The sequence below is a fragment of the Pipistrellus kuhlii genome, unplaced genomic scaffold (assembly GCF_014108245.1).
Source record: "Pipistrellus kuhlii isolate mPipKuh1 unplaced genomic scaffold, mPipKuh1.p scaffold_m20_p_28, whole genome shotgun sequence".
Taxonomy (NCBI): domain Eukaryota; kingdom Metazoa; phylum Chordata; class Mammalia; order Chiroptera; family Vespertilionidae; genus Pipistrellus; species Pipistrellus kuhlii.
The window spans coordinates 651,359-675,469 of NW_023425527.1; the positions used below are offsets into that span (position 1 = coordinate 651,359).

At 44.4% G+C, this 24,111-nt stretch overlaps 1 protein-coding gene across 5 annotated transcripts; it reads left to right on the forward strand.

Annotated features, from left to right (window-relative positions):
- The first annotated feature begins 838 nt into the window (after positions 1–838).
- On the forward strand, positions 839–16,500 carry VEZF1 (vascular endothelial zinc finger 1). 5 transcript variants are annotated; one of them, XM_045587332.1, is made up of 7 exons: positions 839–1,136; positions 3,824–4,044; positions 5,903–6,597; positions 7,344–7,407; positions 8,457–8,658; positions 9,950–10,093; positions 13,131–16,500. In XM_045587332.1, the coding sequence occupies exons 2-7, from the start codon at positions 4,039–4,041 to the stop codon at positions 13,556–13,558; spliced, it is 1,539 nt and encodes a 512-aa protein (XP_045443288.1). In that variant the 5' UTR covers positions 839–1,136; positions 3,824–4,038; the 3' UTR covers positions 13,559–16,500. The 5 variants fall into 5 exon arrangements, with proteins under 5 accessions (XP_045443288.1, XP_036310274.1, XP_036310275.1 ...); XM_036454381.2 differs by lacking the exon at positions 3,824–4,044 and having other exon boundaries at positions 840–1,136; XM_036454382.2 differs by lacking the exon at positions 3,824–4,044 and having other exon boundaries at positions 843–1,136; positions 9,953–10,093.
- The last annotated feature ends 7,611 nt before the right edge of the window (positions 16,501–24,111 follow it).

A 24,111-nucleotide genomic window follows, 5' to 3' on the forward strand; every position in this document is an offset into this window, starting at 1 on the left:
ATAGAAAACGTTCAGACATCATCATACTATAACAGTAGCAGTGACGCCTACACGGAAGACTTGGAACTGCAAACAGATGCTGGGGTCACCTCAGTGACATCTGACGCTGTCCAACCAGAAGTTCCGATTTTTGTTTTGAGGGGTGAGGAAGCTGGCTGTACTAAAGGATTAAAATAATTTCTTGACTGTAGTTTCTCACTTTGTTTTTATTTTTGGCGGGAGAAGTGGTGGTGGGTAGAATTTCACATCCTATCTGGAGTTAAGGGGAGGTTGGGAAGCTCAGCCCTTCACCCAAGAATAACCCAGTTATGACATCTCCGCGTGGGAAGTGTTTCCCTCAGCTCTGGGAGGGTTTGAGGCTGCACCCCAGTGGGATTCCCTGCCTGAGTTGGAAGGCCGCTCAGAGCTGGATGCTGCGGACAGCGGAGCGCGAAGGATCTAGCGCGCTGAGAACGGAACCCCGGAGGGGGGACTCGGTGGAAGGGGCTTCCCCCGATTTGGAGGCGGGGAGCGTGCTGCGCCTGAGCGACGGGAGAGCCGGGTGGCCCCGGGGGCTGAGCCTTCCGCGGAGGGTCTGAGGTACGCGGCACGGCTGGACACCGCGTCCGAGTCACGGGCGGCGGCCCGGCGGTGCCCAGCCAGCCAGCGCCAGACCCTGGCGTCCTCCATCTTCTCGCCTGAGCTCCCCCTGCTCCAGCTGCCGGAGCCGCGGACCGCAGCACCACACACCCCCGCGGGGGGGGACGCCGCGCCCCATCCCCGCCCCCGGCCCCACCCCGGCCCCCCCGCGGGGGCCCTGACCCCACCGCCCGCAGGCACTGGCTGAGCTCCCGGGCGGCGGGCGGGCGGCGCGGAGGCCCGGGAGGGGTCGGAGCAGCTGGGGGCGGCGGCCGCCGGGTCGGGGCTCCCCCCCCGCCCGCGCTCGCCGCGGCGGTGGTGCGTCCCGGAGGTTACCGGAAGTGGCCGCGCTCGGCGCTGCCATGTTGAGGAGCCGCCGCTGCCGCTGCCGCCGCCGCCGCCGCCGCTTTGTTGTCGCCTCCTCCGGCTGAGGAGGCGCCCCGAGCGGGGGGGAGTGGGGAGGAGGGGGGTCGGCCGCCACAGCCATGGAGGCCAACTGGACCACGTTCCTGTTCCAGGTAGTGGGGGCCCGCCCGGGGGGACGGGGGGGACAGGGGGGCCGGGCCCCGGGCTGGCGGGCGGGCGGGCGGGCGGGCGGGCGCTCCTCCTCCCCTCTCTCCCGGCGCCGCGCTCCGGCCCGGCCTTAATCCCCCTTTGTTTTTCTGCCCGCCCGCCCGGCGGAGCGGGGCCGCCGAGGTGAGAGAGGCGGCCTCGAGGGTGCGGGGGAGCCAGCAGGCCTCGGGGTGAACCCGGCCCCCCCACCCGGCACACTCACGCACACGCACACACCCTTCCCTCCCGCCCCGGAGGGGAAGGGAAGAGGCCAGCCGCTGTCACCACCCGCGGCCCAGAGAAAGGAGGGCGCCGGCCGCTGCACCGCGCGGGCCGCTCGGCCACTGCGCGCCGGGCCGGGCCGCCCCGGGGGGGAAGGCGGTCCCCGGGTCCTACTCCAAGTGTGTTTACACACACACACACACACACACACACACACACTCATACACACACGCACACTCATCTCCCGCTCGCTCTCCTTTTTTTTTTTCTTTTTCAGCTCCCTGCTCTCTTGTTGTGTGTGGTGACTTTCTGATTCTCCCCACCCCCGCCCCATCCCCACGAATAGCGGGTATCCCGGGGTTCCCCGCCACTCCCCTTTCCCGCCGCCCCACCTCGTGTGTACCCAGTTGGGGGGTGTTGTGCGGACGCCTTCCTCAAACTTTTTCACTGGATTTTACGTGTTTTCTTTACCAATCCTCTGCCGACTTAGGCAGCTGACACCCTCTCCCTCTGTCCAGCGCCGCCGCCGCCGCCGCCGCCCCGCTCCGCCCGGGGAATCCCCGGCCGCGCCGGGCCCGGGCCGGGCGGGGACGGTGAGCGCCGGGGCCCTGGAGGCCAGACCTCCTCCCGGAGCGCTTTTCTCTCTCTCGCTCCATCGCGGACGTTTCCTCCAACCAAGCGGGGGAGACAGAAAGCGGAGCGAGCAAACAAAGTGCGCTTACAAAGCCCCCGATGAGTCACTCTTTGGGGTGTTGATCTTCACTGCTTGCAAGAAACTTCCAAGCGGCTGTAGCCCGTGCGTTGGCAAGCCCTTTGCCGGCCCGCTTATGGTGGGGGGCCCCTGTTTGGAAGACTTTTCTGGAACTTTATATTTTTCTTGCTTCGTGTCTATTTGCAAACGAAACACTTCGCGGGCAGCAGTGCTGAGCTCACGGAGAAACTTGGGAGCCGGAGGAGGTTAGGAAGCTCGTCACTTGAAGTGCGTTCTTCCCGCCTCTCCGAGGTTTTTTTTTCTTTTTCTTTTTCTTTTTTTTTTCTTTCTTTCTTACTTTGAATAACTTAGTGAAATCCCAAACGCTCTCGAGACCTTTTGGAGCTAACCAGGAACGGATGCAAAATTTTTAGAAACTTCTCCCAGCCACTGGACCCGTCTCAGTAGAGCTAATATAGAACATTGGAGGACTCAAACATTACCTATTGTGTAGTGGCTGCTTGATTATTTTAAGACGTGCAGTCTTTCACATGTGAGTAGTTTGATTTTTTTTAAGTAGTTGTTGAAACAAATTCAGGCTTCTTCAAATTGAAGATGCTAAAAACTATGGGGCTCAGAAACTTCTCCCACTTTCTTAATCTTACCTAGCATTGTTTTATCCGAGCTTGATAATTGTGTTAAATGAACTTAAAAATGCATTGGAAAATAATTGGCATGTTATTTTCTAGCTGCCTTCCAGGTTGGTGTAAAGGTGGCGAATGCCTTCTATAGGAAAAGCTTTCAAATGATCACTTTAAAATATGGGATTAATAGGCTACTGAAGTGATTTTAATGTGAGGAATGAATTAAATTTACCATATTAAACGTGCTGCCTATAAACTTAATGGAGATTGAAACATAACAGGAGTTCTTTATGTAAAGAAAAAAACCCATACATAACTCACTGTTGGAAAGCTAGTTGAAAAATTGTTTGGAATATTTTCATTATTCTTTTCCTGGATAAAGCAAATGCCAAGCATTTATTATTGATAAACTGTTTAATTCGATTTTATATTATTTAATTTTTTTCAGTGATTAAAATCATTTTTTCCACCTGATGGAGAAGTGTGAAAGCTCATATTTGATCCTGGGCTTGGCAATGTGTGCAGTGAAAATTGTTGGAAAACTTATAATTTAGAGCTGAGGACAGTTGGATGGGTAAAGAAAATATTTCAGTCTTTTCTATGGAAAGGTATGAACAGACTTAGTTCCAGTTTTAAGTAATTTTCACTGGGAAAATGGAGACTTAAAACTCTTATTTTGTTTCCTGGGGCAGCCTATTGAAATTTATAGTTTAAAACAATTGAATACATGCTTGCTTTCCAGATAACCTGGTGGAAAGTGAAAGCCATACTTATTAAAATGTTTGATGGATGATTCTTCTAACAGGACATTCAAGATATGACTCACTGATGCTAATTTGTTTCAGTACAAAATCTTTTACCCTCTGGCACTGGAGATTTCATGGTGCCATTTCCTACCACCTGGGTGATGAAATAACATTCTGTTTTGTTTTTATTGCCGGTCACAAAAAAAGGAAGGCTTGGGAGGGTTTAAAAAGCCTTGCAACTTTGATATGATGATACTAGCAAATTAAAAGTCTACCCAGAAGTTATGCATATATTTTAAATCACTTACTAAAGTCAGGCCGTGGTGGTTATTTCACTGTCTCTCCCCCAGAGAACAAGTTGGGGAAACCCACTTCCCTTCTTAGAAGGCTTCATGTAGAAGCGTGGGGACCTAGGAATCCTCAGAGTGAGAGATTTCCATAGTGGTCGAGGCATTCTGCAGCATTTCACCAAGAACCAGGGACCTGGTGTGACCCTCCTGTGAGAGTGAGCCTCAGCAATGCTGTAAAAATACTTTATGTTGCCACAGACGTCCGAATTGGTGAAATGGCAGTAAGTGCTTTTAGTACTCCATCAAACTAATGGTTGTTTAGAATTGAAAAATGCCTCTAAACACTGTAAGTCTGAACTTTGCCCAGAAGATTTGCATTTCCTATTATCTGATCTGTTGCCTTTGAAATTGTATATCTTGGGCTATCTTCAGCTATTAACCGTTTGTATACTGTATGGAAAGTTGGGTATCCTACAGCCAGGTTGGAAAAGGGGTAAGTTTAGCGTTCAGGTTCTTTAGTTCCTACTAATGTCATCAGCGTAAACACTGACATTTACACGAGCTCCATAAATTAAAAGTGGACTATAATTCAGTATGATCGCTAAGTCCAAAAAGAGACTCAAAAGTAAATACACAATTTCTATGAACAGTTCCAGGACTCCAAGGGAGATTCAAGCAAAATTATTAAATTGAAACTGGTACCTTTGGATACCATGCCTCCCAGTGATTGGGGGGAGCCTGGAGCTTAACTGTTGTGCTGCCACCAAGTAATAAAATATGGAGCAATGATAGATGTTCTTTTCCATCAGGGGAGGAGCTCTGTGTGAGTGTGTGTCTTTCTCTTTCCCTCCTTAATCAAGTTAACTGTTGGACAATGAGAAGGGTAAAAAGGTGTTTAGAGTATCTAAGATGATGGGATGGGCTCCTCCTAGGATGTTGAATGCTTCAAGTATTTGGAACCATTAACCTCTGAGTGCATATATCCGTTTAGGATTACCAAACTCCAGCATAGGGGCTTGGGCTCACTGTCAGGAGTTTCAAAAATAATGTTGGTAAAGTACAACATATTAGGAAGAACTATTTCAGGAATTTTCCCCCATCATTTCCTAAATGTTTATCAGGATGGAGGTATGGAGAATTTTGAAAGAATCAAAACCAAGAGAATAATTAGTCATAAATACCAAGAACATGATCTGTGATGAAATGTTGGTTTCAGTGCAGCTAAAGTAAATTTCCAGACAATGGCCAGCCCACAGTTTTGGAGTGCAGGAGCACATTTTAACAGTGAATGCCCAATACTTGGACAAAACCTACAACTGTTGGAAGAAGATGAAAATGAAAGGAATTTTAATTATTTATTTATAGTTTGTTTTCTCTTGGTCTGTCTTTGAGAGCTTAGGGTTTGAAAAGCTAGTGTTGTTAAAGGATTCAGACTTGTATGAACTGAGAAGTAACTGACAGGTGTTTTGCTGTGGGCTATCTTCACAGATGCCTTCCAGGTTGGTTAATAGCAGGCTTCATTTCAACCAAATCTTTTAGTAGAATTAGGTGAAAATTTAAAAAGTAAACTTAAATAGCATGTGTATTCAGAGAATTAGATTCCTTTTGTCACCTGGCAACAGCCTCCTTTCTCAATCGCTATGAGTTTCGTGATTGAAAGGGAGAGAGACGTAATGCCTTCCTTTTTCTAGGTAACAGACAAGTAGATGATTAAGAGAGAGAGAAACTATGTGTGTGTTTTGTGCATTACTATGGCAAAGTACTGTTAAATATGTCTGGAGTGTAATTTTTTTTTGACAAGTTATTTAAACTTGGTTTCAGCCCTGACAGACTAATGCAAACTAATTTCATCAGCTGGTGTGTCCCTTATGAACCAGGGTGGTGTGTAGTTTAGTCAGCTGTTTGAAAGCAAGATCACTGTCAGCAACTTAGTGGCCAAAGTTTTGGGTCTGCACAGTGATTTTAATGCTTTCTACTGGAAGCTCTTCAGAGTAACTAGTTGATTGCTGGATCTCTGCTGTAGAAAGTTGCTTACAGGCTCTTTGATTGTTTCTTCTGGGCTCTATTGTTTGGAGCATTTTGAATTTTGAAGGTCATTGTGAGAGGCTGAGTTTCTGAAGTGTAAATGTTTGGTTTTAGACCCATGAAGGCTCTCATCACCAACAGCAGGCAGCACAAAACAGCTTGCTGCCCCTCCTGAGCTCTGCTGTGGAGCCCCCTGATCAGAAACCATTGCTTCCCATACCAATAACTCAGAAACCTCAGGCTCCACCAGAAACATTAAAGGATGCCATTGGAATTAAAAAAGAAAAACCCAAAACTTCATTTGTGTGCACTTACTGCAGTAAAGCCTTCAGGGACAGCTATCACCTGAGGCGCCACGAGTCCTGCCACACGGGGATCAAGTTGGTGTCCCGGGCAAAGAAAACGCCCACCACCGTGGTTCCTCTCATCTCCACCATCGCTGGGGACAGCAGCCGAACTTCGCTGGTCTCAACCATTGCAGGCATCTTGTCAACAGTCACTACATCTTCCTCGGGCACCAACCCCAGCAGCAGTGCCAGCACCACAGCTATGCCTGTGACCCAGTCTGTCAAGAAACCCAGTAAGCCTGTCAAGAAAAACCATGCTTGTGAGATGTGTGGGAAGGCCTTCCGTGATGTGTACCACCTCAACCGGCACAAGCTCTCCCACTCAGATGAAAAGCCCTTCGAGTGTCCTATTTGCAACCAGCGCTTCAAGAGGAAGGACCGGATGACTTACCATGTGAGGTCTCATGAAGGAGGCATCACCAAACCCTATACTTGCAGTGTTTGTGGGAAAGGCTTCTCGAGGTACTGCATTTTGCTTTGCTTTTTTTTCATTACGGTATTCAGTGAACTTCAGTTTCTGTGTGCTCTAGATGTTTATGTGAGCATAGATGTGGGTAGGCCTGTGCTATCAGAGGAGATTGGTGATAGGTAAAGTTTTACGCCTCCAGGTCTAATTTCAGTTGGGTGTGTTTGACAAGTGGTGACATCGTGATTAACTTATTTCATTTAAGAAGTACCTTAATGGACGCAGGCCTTCATTTGGCACATTGATACTTCTTATCACTGAAAAACCACCAGATTCCAATTCAGTTGGGTGACCTGACATGAGGTTCACTGTCTGTGTAAATCAAAGAAACTTATTTTCTGGAAGTTGGGATGACCTTGGATATGCTCAATAAAACTTTTAGGAGAATGTTTTTCTGTGTTTACTAACATTTCACTAACTTTCATTTTTAAAGGCTTTAAAAATAGAAAGTGTACTTAGTAGGAGCTGCTTCTGGCAAGTATTAGGACTAAAACTTTGGGTATTTTGTAATTGTAAAGAATCAAGATCTAATATGATTTGATGTTGACTAGGAGAGAAAACAGGTAAAACTTTTGTTTCTGGTAAGAGAAGTAAGGAGGCTTGCATCGGGGAGTTGTTAATTCTGTTAGCTTTCTTTAAAATGTCTCCCACCCAAATCTGCCAAGTATGTAAACATCACAGTAAGTAGTATTTTTCTATGTGTGTTCCCTTATATCTTCTGTTGAAACTCTCTCTTTCACAGGCCTGACCATTTAAGCTGTCACGTAAAACATGTCCATTCAACAGAAAGACCCTTCAAATGCCAAGTAAGAGTTAAAATGACTTATCCTTAGTGTAGCACTTAATGCACATTATCCAGAAGGTCTGAGCCAATCAAATCTCACCGTTCTTGAATAGTCTTAAAAATCACTGACTTGAGTAAATGTGATCCATTTGAATTCTGGATTTATAAAATATAAATGACAGCTTCTATTTCTGTGGTGCAAGATCACTTGAAAATGTAAATGTGTTGTTTTTGTTAAGCTACATTTCTCTTTCCTTGGGCAACAGCATTTATTGTTATAAGAAAAAAATTACAGTTTTGAGGAGGTTGTGTATTGAAATGGATAAATGAATGAAGTGCTTTAAATTAATTTCTGGGCTGATGGTTGGGATCATTTTAACTGTAATAGAAGAAAGTAAGATTTTCCTCCAAAAGTTATCACTTATTGGATTTGTGTCAGCTATTGCCAAATTGGAGCATTTTCTAGTTGTTTGAAAATCTGTTGGTGTTAATGATTTTATTCAGCATGAATTGTGATAATGAAAAGATTAAGAATCTTGCTAAATTAAATTACTGTCTTAGGTATCAGTAATTCTAATTTGTTGCTGGAAGTTTTTTTGTGTTCCTTTCCATTAAATTTGTTAATGATGATTTTATTAAAGAAATTATTTGAATTCTAAGAAATACCCAATTGGAGAAAGGAAGCTAGTATAATTTTGAGTGAGTGTCTTCTATGTGCAAGACCTTGTGTCAGGCTCTTAATCCACCAGTAATTCTGTGAGGTAGGTATTACCATTTTATAGATAAAGAAATTCAGATAGGAAATGTTACACTGTTTAGTGAATTGGGGAGCTGGATTTAAATCCAGGTTTAACTGATTCTCATGCTCACATCTTCTCACTACTCTATGTTGATATTTGTTCTTCCCTTAAAATGTAAGGGTCTAAAATTCACCAAGTGTTTAATTATGAGTCTGGGTAACACATACAATTAAAATTCAACCAACTCAGCTTGCTCATATGGGTAGGATAATGCCTAGAATATAACGTACTTTTAAATGAGTAGAACAGGATAGTCTATATTTAAAAAAAGTTTTCCTCCCTCATGCAGACGTGCACTGCTGCCTTTGCCACCAAAGACAGACTGCGGACACACATGGTACGCCACGAAGGCAAGGTATCCTGTAACATCTGTGGGAAGCTCCTGAGCGCAGCATACATCACCAGCCACTTAAAGACGCATGGGCAGAGCCAAAGTATCAACTGTAATACATGTAAACAAGGCATCACTAAAAGTAAGTGATGCTTCAAATTGTAGTTTTTTTAGATTGATGAAATCTAGATGTTGTTATAATATATCGAAGGTATTTTTGCTGTACTCTCAAGACTGTATTATTTTTTTTTCAACACTGTATTACTGTTCACCTTACATGTTTCCTGTTATTAATAAAGTGTGCAAACATGCAATAATAAAGCGTGTATGTTAGTATTGGAAATATTCATCATATGCATGTGTACGAGCAGCACTGATTTTTCTTTCAATCCTGTGTTTATCTAATAACACCTATGTTAGAATAGCATAATTTCCCTCAGCTATTTTTCAATGTGTCCCTTCTTCTTTGGTGTTTGAATAAAAAGCTCTAGTATATTAAAATTGTGACAGCAAAAGCCACACTAGGAAGTTGTGTCATATTGAGACAATTTTAATTGTTTTTATTTACTGTTAGGAAGATTCTCAAGCATCAGTGGCTCCTAACTCCTGATTGTATTAATAACATGTCCTTAGTAACCTTAAAGATGAAAACAGTGTTAATTAGTTTGCTTTTCAAACCCAAATCCGTAGAGAAATGGGATAGCAAATCCATTTTAAGGTTTTAGTGTTTGCTTACCTTAAATTCAGAGTTGAAGATAGAATATTCCAGAGACTTGTGGATAAAATTCAATATTTTCTTTTATCCAGGCTTTTTCTTTAAAATCTTCTGAACTATCAGAAAAAAAGTATTTGCCTAATTCTATTCTGCTATATATTCTACTACTTTATGTATTCTGTTATATATGTACTCTATGCAGCAGAAAACATCAAATTCTAGGTGGACAGAAGGGAATAGGAAAGAACACTTAATGTGTTTTATTCTCATCCATTTTTGCTTCTTTGTAAGTACACTTGGTTATTTGTAAGTACTTGTAAGTATCTAGCATGTCATTCTCTGTTAACTTTTATAAAAATGTACTTTAAGTGTACATCGTTGTGATCAAGTAACCAAGTATTTTAGGTATTTTGATGAGCATTAATTAGTCCATGATAAGATTACCCAGGTTCCATTCTAAAACTTGCTTTTTAATATAGCAAAACATTTTTTTCTCTTTTATATTGGTTTTCTCTAGCTCTCCAGTGTTTTTATTCATTATCTATTTTGACCAAGATAGTTATAAGCAGCAAAAAGGGTGCACTATAGTAAGAACTAACAAGTTAAATGACAAACATCATAGAGGCATAAAGAGTCAAAGTATATCTAAGTTTTAGATTTTGAAAAAATAGCCACACTTTTTCGAGGTAAATGGGGTGTTTCTGGTTTGTCTTTGGAGTAGCGTGTATGAATGAAGAGAGCAGCAACCAGAAGCAGCAGCAGCAGCAGCAGCAGCAACAGCAGCAGCATGTGACAAGCTGGCCAGGGAAACAGGTAGAGACACTGAGACTGTGGGAAGAAGCTGTCAAAGCAAGAAAGAAAGGTAAGAAAGATGAGGCGTCTAGTGCTCAAAGTATGGCTAGAGGAGTGTTTTCATTCAGTATGCCAAGTGATCAAAATAAAGAAGTCATAGCTGAGAGAGTCCAGCTTTATGGAAATATTAGATGCTGGGAAGTGTAAGTTATTGGCAACAAAGCTTTCAAGCTTTCAGATAAGTTTTTTACTAGGAAATTAAATTTTCCACTATTTCTTAAGTTCTTTCTTTTTGTTTACTTTTTGTTACAAATTAGAATCAAATTTGGTCCTTGGCTGTGTATGCTCAAAGTCTATTTTAAAAATAAATTTTTTATTGATTTCAAAGAGGGAGAGAGATAGAAACATCAGTGGTGAAAGAGAATCATTGATTGGCTACCTCCTGCATGTCCCCTACTGGGGGATTGAGCCTTCATGTGCCCTGACTGGGAATTGAACCAAGATCTTCTGGTTCATAGGTTCAACCACTGAGCCACACTGGCTGGTTCATTTTTATGTCAACCTCCATGCATTAGGGAGCTCCCTTTTTTTTTCTAAAATATCCCCACTTACAGAGGTAGATGAAATATCCTTATGTGTATATAAATTTATTTTCTTATAGCAATGCTATTTTCTGCTGGTTAGTGTTCTTTCTATATTGTTTTATTATATGTTTCAGACTCTAAATGCTGATGTCTTTTCTCTTGGTCTCACCCTTAGCGTCATTCAGTCTGTTGGGGCTGGCATTGGCTTAACATGTATGTACTTCAGTTGTTAGAGACATTGCTGTAATTGAGAATGGTCTGCTTTTCTCTTAGATATCTCTAAGAATCCTTTGAAATATCCATTGTTAACACAGCTTTTTAACGTCCCAGTTGTAGGTTTGACTTCTGGACTATTGCGCAGCCATTTCAAGTAAATCATTTTGTCAGCGTACCATCAGCCACAGGACAGATTCCTAAATTCCCACCCTTCCCATGTCTTACCGTTTTATTTTAAATTCATGAGGAATCCTCTGCATGTGGGCTCCTCTGTAATTCCTTTGCTGTGTAGTTTCTTCCATCCTTTGCTTTCATGTGGTGTGGCTGTTCCCTTCCTCAGATCCCCTCTAAACACTCTGTACTTGGATAAAGATAAAAGGAATAGCATCGTTTTCATACATCTACTGGCATGGAGGAAAAGAATGCAGCAGTCCAGATAGGCTTTCCACCCTTCCTCAGGTGCTGCTTGTTCCTGTCTCCCAATTGAAGATTTGTCATGACTTTGATAAAATGTTTTGTGGTGGGAGTTTGGGGGGAGAAGGGACAGAAAAATGTATATGTGTGAATATGCTATGATAATAGCATAGTAGGTTGAGAGCATATTATGAAGACTGTTTTACTTAGAGAAGGGTGAAAGTGTTTTAAGTCATAGAAAAGGACACTATTAGGTAAAAAGAAAACATGGGGAGGAGGTGGGGAGATGGCAGATGGGAGAGTAAAAACTCCTTTGGTGAAAACAGGAGAATATCCTTAGTAATGGTACCATCACCTCAAAAGTGAGTTGGTTTTCTCTTTCATTCTCTTTCTTTCTTTCTGTCCTCTTCTATTTGGTATTGTATTTCAATTTGCTTGCACAATAAGACTCAATTGTTTAGCTCATCTTCTGACCTCCATGAAACAGAATGTGATTGTATTCCCATTTGTATCATGAATCTCTTTGGAAATGACCACCAATGTTAGATACTGCTATATTCATGTTAGTATAAGTCATATTTTGGGGGAGAGACTCCTGACCTGAAAACTTAAACTTGAGTCAGCATATCCTTTTTCAATATTGGGTTTAAATAATGTTCCCAAACTTGGAAGACAGGTCATCATCTTTGTGGATTTCTCAGGTTCCATCTAAATCTCACTATTAGGTTTCCTGGGAAATAATTTTTTATAAAGCTCCATAAATGACTGTGATCATGGCTCAGACTTAGGAATTCCTGATACGGTGTACAGAAGTATGCCAGAGCTACATCATCCTGATCAAGGAAGGGCTGCTCATTGACTCAAGGGTCTGCCTGAGGTTATTTGACCCACTTGAGAAATGTGTGCAGACCTCCATCTTTAGTCTTGTATACATTTTTTCCCCCCTTTTCATTTTGACAGCCAAATCACAGCCAGTCCACTGCTCTGTCTTCTTACTCTTTTGTGGCACACCAGCAGGTGGTGCTGAATTTTGTTGAGGGGTGGGGCTGTCATCTTTGAAGGAAATTTTCTTTAAGCTTTTGCTGGATAACAAGGACCAGGTCCCCCTAACTCACTGCAGGGTCTTCTTGCCTGGTGAAGTCCTCCCTAGTATGGTTGGTGGTGTGTATAATATGTATAGCTAAATGACTTAGCATAAAGTAGGTGATTATATCATTTAAATAAAGTGATTTTTCTAAGACTGTTTATCAATCTCTGCCTCTGGATTTTTAAAACCTTAACAGAATGTGGTTTCACCTCTGAGAAGGCTTAAGAGTAAATATAGCATTGAGGACACACACTTCCCTCTGCTAGGTACAATGTGCCTTATGAGAAGATTTTTCTGATTAACAGTTATTGTGTAACCACTGGCCCAGCGCTGTATAAACAGCTCTTGTTGCCTGGCCTGCTGGTGGTTGGCTCTTCCCAAGAAAGTCTTTAGAACTCAGAGGAAGGGCATGAAGTGATAATGAGAATACTTTAGCCATCCTTGATCTCTCTGCACCACCTCCCCCCAGTGCCTTACAGAAATTAACTCGCCTTCCCAGTATCACTGTGAGGTAGGTAATTAATCTAAACTTGAAATCACAACTGCCACCGTTAAACAAGTGGCCTAAGTCAGATCCTGAGGGAGGTATAGCATCAGAAAAGAGATTTGCACACGCTGGGATTCCTGGTCCCCTGTCTGGTGCTCAGAAGGATCCTTCCTTCCTGTTGACTACTTGATAGAAATATAATTCAATTTATTAAATATTTGTTCTTTTTAATTAAAAGAAGTTGATTCAAACGCTGTTAGTGTATTTTGTTCACTGTTTTGAGAATCTAAAGGCCCTTCCTTTTGTCTTCTTATTTTAGAAGCCGCTAACCTGTGCCAAACCTCCACGGCTGCTACGACACCTGTGACTCTCACTACTCCATTCAATATAACGTCCTCTGTGTCTTCTGGGACTATGTCAAACCCAGTCACAGTGGCAGCTGCAATGAGCATGAGAAGTCCAGTAAATGTTTCAAGTGCAGTTAACATAACCAGCCCCATGAACATAGGGCACCCTGTAACCATAACCAGTCCATTATCCATGACCTCTCCTTTAACACTCACTACCCCGGTCAACCTCCCCACTCCTGTCACTGCTCCAGTGAACATAGCACACCCTGTCACCATCACCTCTCCCATGAATCTGCCCACGCCCATGACGCTAGCAGCCCCTCTCAATATAGCCATGAGGCCCGTAGAGAGTATGCCTTTTTTACCCCAAGCTTTGCCTACGTCACCACCTTGGTAAACAGTATTATAAAATCAGAATATGGTTTAAAGTAAATATTTACCAGCAACTTTTAGTAAAGTAAAAAGTAAACCATGAAATTGGGAGATTTTATTACATTAGTAATAGTGTAGTGGCATTTTTCTCCAATTTGGCTGGGATTGTTCAAAGTAGGGTATATGTATAACTTATCACTGGACCACTTTAGTTTAATAAAAAATTCCTTTTAGCTGACAGCATTGCTTAAACAGGATAGTGGTTGATAAAGATGAAATGCCAGAATTAAAACCAATCATAAGAAAGCAAAACTCATTTCAAAATTTAAAAACAGCATTAGTTTCTAATCCCAATAAATCATTTTATTCTAAACACTAGGAGAATTCTTCTCTGACTATCACGTGGATGGCTTATTTTAACCTGAAGTTCTAAATCCACGGATTGAGAGCTAGTGTAGAATTGTTTGTGTTTATTGTTTTTATGAGTAAAACATGCATTGTCATAATAAAATGCATTTCAGAGAATATGCATTTTACCTTTGGGAATATGTTAATTTCAGGCAGCATTCCCTATGGGAAAGGTGATACCAGCTCTGATATGCAAAGCATATGATAATTTATCATTCTAACTTCAACATATAATAGGGATTGTGACCTGATATTTGGAGATGTAAATATTGCTAAGCATATTAATCCTGATGGAATATAGCACTGTAGTTGACTTTTTTAAAAAATTAAAAAACAAAAAACAAACAAAAAAAAAATACAACCAAAATATACAAATTGTGTTTTGGTAAGAAAAGGCCGCAATGGACAGAGGAGAAGTCAAGCGTGCGGACAGGCAGACTCCTAACACATGGAGGCCAATGGGACTCCTATTCAGGAGCCAAGGAATACTTTGGGACATTTAAAATTATTGCTTTAAATTGGAAGACGCTGGAGGCACTGGGATGTGATATGCCCCTCTCTCCCAATCAGAGCCTGTTGATGTTACAACAGGGAAAGATATGTTAGTTGCTCACTAGAGTTTATGTCTTATATTAAATTGTATACAGTTTTTATTCTAACCACTAACTAGGTAGTATGCCCCTTCAGAACAAGCAGTGTGTATTTTTTTTTTCATTTCTCCTTTCATTTCTTAATCAAGTTATTGTGCAGATTTATTCAACTTTGTAAATATTGTCATCACTTTTTTTTTTTCTTTGCGAAAACACTTGTAACAGCTTTGTGGTGTTTTCAGGGAGACAGCTAGCTGTCTGCATTCCCTGTAGAAACCAGCAATGATTGTGCACATTAAGACATGTGCTTTTTATTAGCAGGATATTTTATCTCTGTACATAAAGTAGAAACCAAAAGCAAGGGAAACAGATACACCATCATGCCACACGTTAATGTTAAAGCATTGTATTTTAAAAAGAGTTATTAAAACCAAGATGCTGTGATTTTTATTTTAAGTTGCAATATGTTTGGGATTTTTTTTTTTTTTTCCTTAATCTTGCAGTTAAGAGAAATGGAAATTAGTGTGGTAATCTTGCAGAATGTTTTTAGGACTATCAAACTGGATGACTTCCGTTTATACCCCGCTGTGTCAGTTCAAGCATCAAAATAACTTGTATCTAAGGCTGACTTCCTACATCAGGGATAGGTATCTGTGTGTCATTCATTATACAAACAGTTCGAGGGGGTTGAACTACATAGTAAAAAGTAAAATAAATAGTACTTAGTGTAAAATAATTTTATAAATGATCTTTTGTACTTTAGGACATTAAATTGTACAACTTTTGTATATATAAAAGCTTAGGAACTTTCTGTTTAGCAGGAAGGCAACACATTCCTACACTTTTAATGTATATGTTTGTTATAATGTCCATGTAAACATGCCCTATGTTTGTGCCTTTTAATTAGTTTGTCTCAATAAACAAAACGTAGAGAAAATATGTAGCTATGACTTTGTTATAACTGTTCCTATCCACAGTACAAAAATGGTTTGTTTTTAATATGTAGAGCATTATGTGTGGACTACTGGAAGGACTCATAGGGAAAGTCCAGGCGTGGCCCTACTGAGGCTTGGACTGGGCAGGCGGTGGCCACATCTGGAGGAAGCCCACATTTCCTGGCATGCAGGACCAGGACCAGGTTCTGGGTCTGCCTGCTGGGACCTGTCCTCTTTGACGAGGCTGGTAATCATGATCCTCCATGACTCGAACAGCCCAGGCTTCCTCCACAGTGGCCCGAGGAGCAGTACTCGGTGGGGGCAGGTGTGGACCCTACCCCAGGCTAGAGTGTGGTTGTCAGAACCCTGAAAATATTAGTTCTTTTTAAAAAATTAAAAAAAAGATATATACTAGAAATTATTGTTTTATCAATTCATTGTATAATAAACAGGAATGAGACTTCATTGTATGACTTCAGTTAAAATGCTATTTTGTATGCATTCTTTATTCACTTAAGAAGCTTGTTCGCAATAATAAAACCACGTTGTGTCTTCTTTTGGGAGGGAGAGAGATGGCAGGATGGTGTTGGCGTGGGCCACTGAGAGGAGGATCTAGTAGGTGGTATGGTGAAATTCTCCTATGTCTTGGAACTGGAATTGAGTTTTGATGATGATGAACTGATTTAACCAAGTGTTGAAGGCACAACGGCCACCGCTCTACGAAAAAGCAGAGATTTTGTTTTTTTCCTTCTGGTTGTAACCTGGTTGAGAGCTTCCCCTTTATCAGATTAGCAGCTAAACAGTTGTATTAGATAATCCTCAAATCTGACAGCCTGTTATGCTCTAGGGCTCGCTGCTTGGCCTGCATTTGCCTTTTATTGTGTATTCATTTCCCTCCTAAGGTGTGCTCCTAAATGAAGGTTTCTTTGTAAGCAGATGATGGTTTTTCCTGTCAATACCAGCACTGTATTACTATCATGCAAAGTACTGCAGATTTATTTTGACAAATTAAAGTTAACCAGTCACAAATGTTATGATGGATTGCTTAATACCTCAGAAGCTTCACCAATTCACTACGATGACAGAGAAAATTTTCAAGCACCGCTTCTCCAGGTACACACGTGATGGAGTTGGTCTAGAGAGAGAGGAAGGTACTGCCAGGTTGGTTGGTATTGGATACCATGGGAGGGTGGAAATGCACCAGGCTGACTGCAGAAGTACCCGTGCCAATCAGCTCGAGTAAAATCCCAGGAAGCCGGGCCTTGAGGCATCCATCCCCTGTCCTACCCAAAAGAGAAGATGGGCTTAAAACGTTTATCAGGCTCCAGAACCCAGTTTCTTAAAGGGGCTTTAGGCTGGGTCCTTAATCCATTTGTGTTTACTAGATCCATAATTTTCTACTGAGTACCAATAATGTGTCAGGAACTATTAAGTACTGAAGGGCATGTAAAAGTGATGAAGACAGGGAGGCTGTTGGGAGAGATGACAAGTACCCAAGTGAGAGGATCACCAGATAGCAAATCGAGTTGGGTTGATCTGACACGTCATTTAGTGAAAAAGTTTTGGATACCTACATCTGTTTTATACAGAATTGAAGCTTCCCAAACTTCCTCTGATAATTGCTTTCGTCTCTCTATTGAGTTAGTGAAAACAGCTGGAGGAAAAGTGTTCCTGGTGTGGCTTTTGTCTGGGAACTGAGTATTTCACTGAGTTCCCAGTCCTGGCTGTCCAGGTGTCCCTGCTCAAGGGGCCCTGTAGTTTGGTCTTCTCTGTAGACCTGGGTTTGGGAAATAGATGGGATAGTGGAAGATTTTTCTGTAGTATCCTCAAGGTTTGCTGGACTAGAAGGCAGCCCAGTTTGTTCATGGGATGGTAATCACTTTCTCCTCCCTGCCCTAATAAATCTCGCCTTCAGTCTTACACTCTTTCCATCCTTCTTGAAGGCTGTTGTAGCCTGAAAGAATAGCATTTGACCCCATTTGGGCCTATAAATCTCCCCCCACAGCTGGTCTGACCCTGGCAGATTAGTGGCTAATCTCCCCCTGTCCTATAAAAGTAGCAGGCAGGCAGGTTCAGCTGAGCACTCACTAAGGTCTGGACTCCCGTTTCTCTTGACTGCCCACTTTTTGGCAATCTAAGGCCCATTTAAGTTTCTAAGAAAGGAATGGAGGGAGGGTCAAGGGCTTTGCTTTGGACTGTATAATCTAGCCCTCTCCTTGGATCAACCCTCCAGGGGTGGGCTAGTTAGTTTTCCTCTTCCTGAGACAGGCACTTGACCCAGATCTTGGCCCTGGACCATGAGGGTCAAGTATACTTCACATTACAAAAACTGCCCCTATCAGGGTTAGGGGACAGATTTTCACTTCAGATTCTGTACCAAATAATTTCAGAAATTTCTTCATCCCTGATTATCTTGACATCTCACTTCCAACACCTCAATATCTCTTTGAAGAGTGCATAAAATAAGAACTTAAAATCTCTATCCTTGTAGAAGTAAATTCTTCCAACTATGCAGGAAGAAAACTCTGGGGTATTTAGGTAAATTCACATTGTTTATGGGGTTTTCTCAAAGTGAAGTCACCTACATTTGGCTGCCTCCGCTGTTACCTGAATGCCACTTTTCCCTAAAGACACCCATAAAGAGCCCGGAACAAGAACTACTAGGCTAAAGACGGGCATTTGAGGACTGTATTCTATTCTGCAGGTGAGCTATTCCTTTTGTCGTGGCAGCTGAAAAGGGTGAGGAGACCGAGGGAGGTGGTCCAGCAGCTCCGTCTGCCACTGAGTGCTCAGGTCCACTGCTGGGAGCAGATGTGTCCGTTCAAGAGGCTGCTCACCAGAGGGGGGAGGCAGCCTTGGAGACTGGGATGGGAAGCTAGGTCGTTTGTCAGTCTCAGGGGGACTAGGAACCACCAAAGCTACAAACTACTGTTGTCAGCCTAAATCCACTCAGAGATCTGGCTTGAAGAAGTTCCTAGCTTTGTAAATGGTGAGTAAAGAGCCAGAGAGGAATCGCCTTTGTTTACGGGGGGCAGGGGAAGCAGGGAAAGAGGGAAGTTGGGAAGAGACTCAGGAAAGGAAGAGATTTTGGAGAAAATATCCTTGTGTTTCCTGTGATGTAACCCCCATGCTGACGCCCTTCCCTCCTCTCCACGCATCCGCCCTGGGCTGGACATGAGTACGAAGAGGACTGTAGGTTGCTAGTACAGGCCAGCGGTAGTCATTTCAGCTTCAGTCAATGGGCAGGAGAAAAGATGTGTTCTTCTCAGCCAGCAGAAGGACAGTGTCAGTAGCTGAAGAAACCGGTAAGATTCCTGTGATTAGTAGGGATTGCCCCTTTGGTGGGGACCCATGAACTAGTTTCTAAGTTCAACTCTACGAGTTCCAAATGTGTAGCCACATCCCATAAATCTCTGGTTCCAAATGAGTGGGGACATAGCAGCCTGTGGTTTTTACTGCCTTTCCTTCAGGAAGCCTGAAACACAACCAGGATCCAAGCACCAAGGCCGGATGTAGCAGCAGCAGGTCAGGGAGGCCCCCAGAGAACCGAGGGTGGGACCGGGCAGAAGGGCCAGCCAACTGGGAGGTGCTGTGTGATTCATGGTTGGAATCAGACAGGCCTGGGGTGTGAATCCAGGCTGTGTCCCTTGGAGCTGTGTGACTTGGCAAGCTACATAACCTCTCTGGGCTCGTTTCCTTGGCTATAAAATAAGAATGACTGGTTCCAACCTAGTGAGGTTTTTGAGAATCTAAGTTCTATGAAGTGCTTAGCTCAGAGCCTAGTGTGGAGAAAGGAGCTGCAGATTCAGTATACCCTACCTCCATCTGGTTCTCCTATTTCCTGTCTCAGTAAGAGCAACCATTGGCTCAGAGGAACCGAATGCCTTCCTGCATGCTTCACCACCACACACTGAGATTTTGAGGATGGGTGTCCAACATGGGTACCAGATCCTCATCTCAGGAATGAGAAAGTTAGATGGAAGATACATCTCAGCCCTGGCTGGTGTGGCTCAGTTGGTAGGAGTGTCCTCCCTCCCCTACACCAAAAGGTTTGATTCCAGGGCACACACCTAGGTTGATCCCTGGCGCGTTGCCTGGTCCAGGCACGTGTGGGAGGCAACCAAGATTCCCCTTCTCTCCCCTCTCTTCCCCTTCTCTCCCCCCCCCCCCCCCATTTTCTCCTCTGAAAAACAACGAAAATGTCCTTGGGTGAGGATTTAAAAACAAACAAAACAAAACAAAACAAAAAACCAATGCATATCTCAAAAACAGCTGGCCAGAGATGTGGCAGCAAGCGTTCAGATTAGAGGCAGGGAAGAATCGCCAAGCTGGGAGACCTGGACAAGGCGCCTATCTGGGGATGGTGCATCCTGCTTCAGACAAGTTGTTCCTTCCAGTCTCGTTCCCCCACATGCGCTGTATCTAGAGAAGGCACCTGTCCACTTCCCTCTGCAGACCTCACCCTCCTTTCAGAAAGTTAGTTCTTAGGGCTTGCTGTCAGCCTGGCACAGGCTTGACCTCCTGCCTTGCCCAGAGGACAGGGAGCGCCACCACCTCCCTAGGTGGGATGGGAAGCTCCAACCTTTATCCTAATCTACTGGTGCCGGCTCCGCTCTCCGCTTTCCCCCAGGGCAGGCTGGAGTTAGAGCTGCACGGGGAGGGAGCCTAAGCAAACGGAAAAGTCCGGGCGTGATGGCCCCACCCCCACTAGAGCATTGCCGAGCTGTGATTGGTCGATACCTCCTGTGTTCTAATTGGTCGGGGGAGCATCGCTATGCCCCTGCCTTAGTTTCCATCTCTAATGCGGCTTTCCTTTCTAAACTTTGCACAATATTTTTACATATTCTATGTAAACAGATAAAATTCAGTCCTATGGCATTCACAGATGACGTGCCTCCGAGTACAGTGTTGGTTCTCCGAAGTACAGACCAATCTATCAGTTTACTGTTATCCTATATCAAAATCACGTAGGTATGGGTGAATGGGGAGATGTTTGTGGGGGGCTGCGTTTTACATCTCTGGGAGAGGCCACAGTTGCCTTTCAGAATACCCACTTCCCCACCCTCCCGGCCCCAAAGGGAGCAGGCAGGCCCTACAGGCTCAAGTGTGAGACCTGGGGCTGAAGGTCTGGACGTGGAGGACCCGGTCCTGTCATAGCCTCAGGGTCCTCTTGCCCCACCAGGCACAGCCCTCCTCAGGGAGAGGTTTCTGTGTTCTCTGTTAGAGACACATCCAGTATGGGAAAGTTCCCTCAGAGACCTCCAGGTCCTCTAACTACTCCCTCACCTGGAGCTGGCTGTGATGCAGTCCCAGGATGCTCTTCTGCCAAAGAGTAAGCTATTTGGCCATTTCCAGTAGTGTCCTGAGCCTCACTCAGGGGCCAGTCTGATGAGGTCATTCTAGCTGCCCCTCCTTCCTTCCCTTGTCATTCACTGACCTGCAAAGGCTCCTCCCTCTAAGCAGGAAGGAGCCCTCCTGGTACACCCGAGCCTGGAGGCTTCTCCCCCTGTGGCCTTGCTCCCCAAGTGCCCCTCAGGAATATTCATCCTGTCCCACCCCCAACCTCCTCCACCGATCTTCATTCCTGAAAAGAACCAGATCTGAACATCTGGGCCAAATTAATTCTGGACAGTCCTCCCTGGAATGATACAAATGACAGTAAGTGAAACAGGCATCCTTCATTAGGTGTGTTAGAGTGAGGAGGAGCAGACACTGCAGCCAAACCGCCCAAATTCCTATCCTGGCTCTTCGGAGAAACTTGGGCCTCAGTTTCCTAATCCGTAGACAAGGCCTCTTGGTAATCCCGACCACGGGGCCAGTGAGGAATGCATGAGTTAACAATGTGAATACTAACTAGCATACTGTGAGCATTGCGTGTTGGAATCATGGGTTGTATGTTTTTTGTTTTTTTTTTAAACATATTTCTATTGATTTCAGAGAGGGAGAGAGAGATAGAAACATCAATGAGGAGAGAGAATCATTGATTAGCTGCCTCTTGCACACCCACATTGGGGATGGAGCCTGAAACCTGGCATGTGCCTTTGACCAGAATCAAAACCAGGACCCTTCAGTCCGCAGGCTGACACTCTATCCACTGAGCCAAACTGGCTAGGGATATCATTTTCTATTACTATTTTTTATCTAGTGAGGAGAAAGATAATGTTCTTATCATTTTAGAGAGGAGGAGACAGAAACTCGGGTTCAGCTTGTAAGCGAGTGCAGCAGAGGTGTAGTTGCCCCCTGGCCTGACTGGCATTTAGCCACTCCACTATACTTACTGGGCGGGGGGTTTAGGAGGAGCTAAACTCTGCTGCTCCAAGCTGCATGCCTGGTTTATTTGGCCCGTTTCAGCCTTTGAGTTTGACATGCTTGATTTAAAGAAATGTATGCCTAATGGAGGAAATTTGGGGGGGGGGGGAATCTGGAAAAATACTAATAACAAAATAAAAGAAGTTATCTATAAAACCCCTCATCTAACAATTGTTAACATGTTGGCATATTTCCTTCTATGTTTATAACTAAATAAAAATAAATTGGCTCCTGTTGCCTGTGTGCTGGCTTGTGGCCTCCCTTCCTCATAACATCGTAACGTTTTTATAGGCATTAAATATACTTGAAAAGCAAGTTTAATGGTTACATGGAATTCCACGTATCTGTGCCTGCTCTCCACCTCACCGCCTTGTTCAGGAACTGCGGGCAGCCTCTGTACAGAGGGCGGGACCCCTGGAGCCTCACAGAGGATCACCAGGGCCAGGAAGACATGCGGTGTCTGAGGACAAGCCAGGCACTTCTCGCCCACCTGTTGAAGCCAGCCCTTTCGCAAATATTGATGCACTCGTGGGCCTGCCAGCCTGTGGGCTGGGAGGCTCAGGTGCTGAGGCAGACGACAGCTCCTGCCTCCTGGAACACACAGGGACTAGACCACGTGCTGTACAGACAGGCTGGCAGGATGGACAGAGGGACTGCGAGAAGGCAGTTTGCTATGCAAGAGCAGAAAGGCCCATGGAAAATGCCCCAGGCGTGACATTGGCGCTGGCGCTCTGGGAAAGGGTGAGGGTTCCAGAGAGCCTTCTCTCACATGGGGTTGAGATTGGCAATCCTACTGGCATCCATCTAGTTATGTCCCCAAAGGGGGTCATTTACTCAGTTTTTGGGGGGGTGGGGGTGAGAAGTCACTGCTTCCACCTTCACCCATGTTTTCTTTCAAAACTCACAAGTAATAGCACCAATGTTTTCCAAAGTTTCCTCTGAGTTTCTCGGTCATTTTGGTGAGATTAGAGAAAGGAATGGGGTCACCCTAACTGTCTGGACGTTCACATCACTTGCTTTTCCACCTGGGGCCTCATTAAACTGCCTTTTGTGCTGGGAGGAGGGGAGGAGGTCACCTGGGGGCTGGGACCATGTGGTTGGTTCTTAAGCTTCAGGCACAGGCTCTTGTGCACCATCTGTTAACAGTTGTTCGATGGGGGAAGGAGGAACACATAGAACTGGTAACCAATAGGATTAAGGGAAAGGGACCTGAGGACTAAGACTCCCAGGGCTGTGAGTTGGAGTTCCCCTTGAGTCTCCTGGCAGTGAGGGGTCTGAGGCCTGCAGGCGGAGAGCCTCTGCAGGCAGCTGTGCGTGAGGGGCTGGCACGCAGGAGGGAGGCGGGCCTGGGACCCTGGAGAACTTTCAGCTCCGAGGCCGGGGTGGGAGTTAGGGAGGTTACCCAGGGGTCTGAAAAGCAGGAAAAGGGTCTGAAGAAAGCTTCTAGGAAGATAGCTCTGAAAGGAAGAGGTTTTTAATATATATATATATATATATATATATATATATATATATATATATAATTATTGATTTTCTACAGAGAGGAAGGGAGAGAGTTAGAAACATCGATGAGAGAGAAACATCGATCAGCTGCCTCCTGCATAACCCCGACTGGGGACGTGCCCACAACCAACGTACATGCCCTTGACAGGAATCAAACCTGGGACCCTTCGGTCCGCAGGCTGACACTCTATCCACCGAGCCAAACCGGTTTCAGCTGAAAGGAAGAGTTCTTCAGGGAGGAGCGTCCATTGCAGTGACTGGCTGCATTTGGTAACTGTATTAATAACATACTAACTGCTTTTATGAGCACTCAGCGTGGAGCACAGACAGGGACATACATCTCCATGTGTGCAGATGCCTTTTCCTGGCCCCAGAAATGCCAGGGTGACCGGGAAGATCACGCACGTAAGCGGAAAAGTGGCAGATGAACTGCTCTGTGGACAAGTGTAAGGTAACACACGTAATCTAGACGGCCAGCAGGCAGGACAGACCCTGGGCTCTCAGTCACAACCTCAGGACAGCAGTCAGGAGTCAGCATGGAAGCCTGGGCCTGTTCCTCCGGATTAAACATCTTTAACCTGGGGTTGACGGGACCGCCTCCTGGGTTTTGAGTGAAGGAGCCTGGGGAGAAGGGATAAGGAGGTTATGGTTCTGAGGTCCCCCCCCCCCATCCCCCTATTTCAGGTTCCCAATTTGCTTAAGAAAGTTTCCCTTGACATGCAAATGATGGAAACACATGGGTGTCTGGGCACTTTGGTTTGTGGTTTTTACCATCAGATGTCTCTGATTTCTCTCAGCTCGGCGGAGCTCGGAGCTCAGGGACTGTAAGGCCT

Excerpts from the sequence above, each read along its gene's own strand:
- VEZF1 (XM_036454381.2), top strand. The coding sequence starts at position 1,104 with ATGGAGGCCAACTGGACCACGTTCCTGTTCCAG. Across the intron at positions 1,137-5,902 it reads GGACCACGTTCCTGTTCCAG|ACCCATGAAGGCTCTCATCA; the intron begins GTAGTGGGGGCC and ends GTTTGGTTTTAG. Across the intron at positions 8,659-9,949 it reads TAAACAAGGCATCACTAAAA|TAGCGTGTATGAATGAAGAG; the intron begins GTAAGTGATGCT and ends TTGTCTTTGGAG.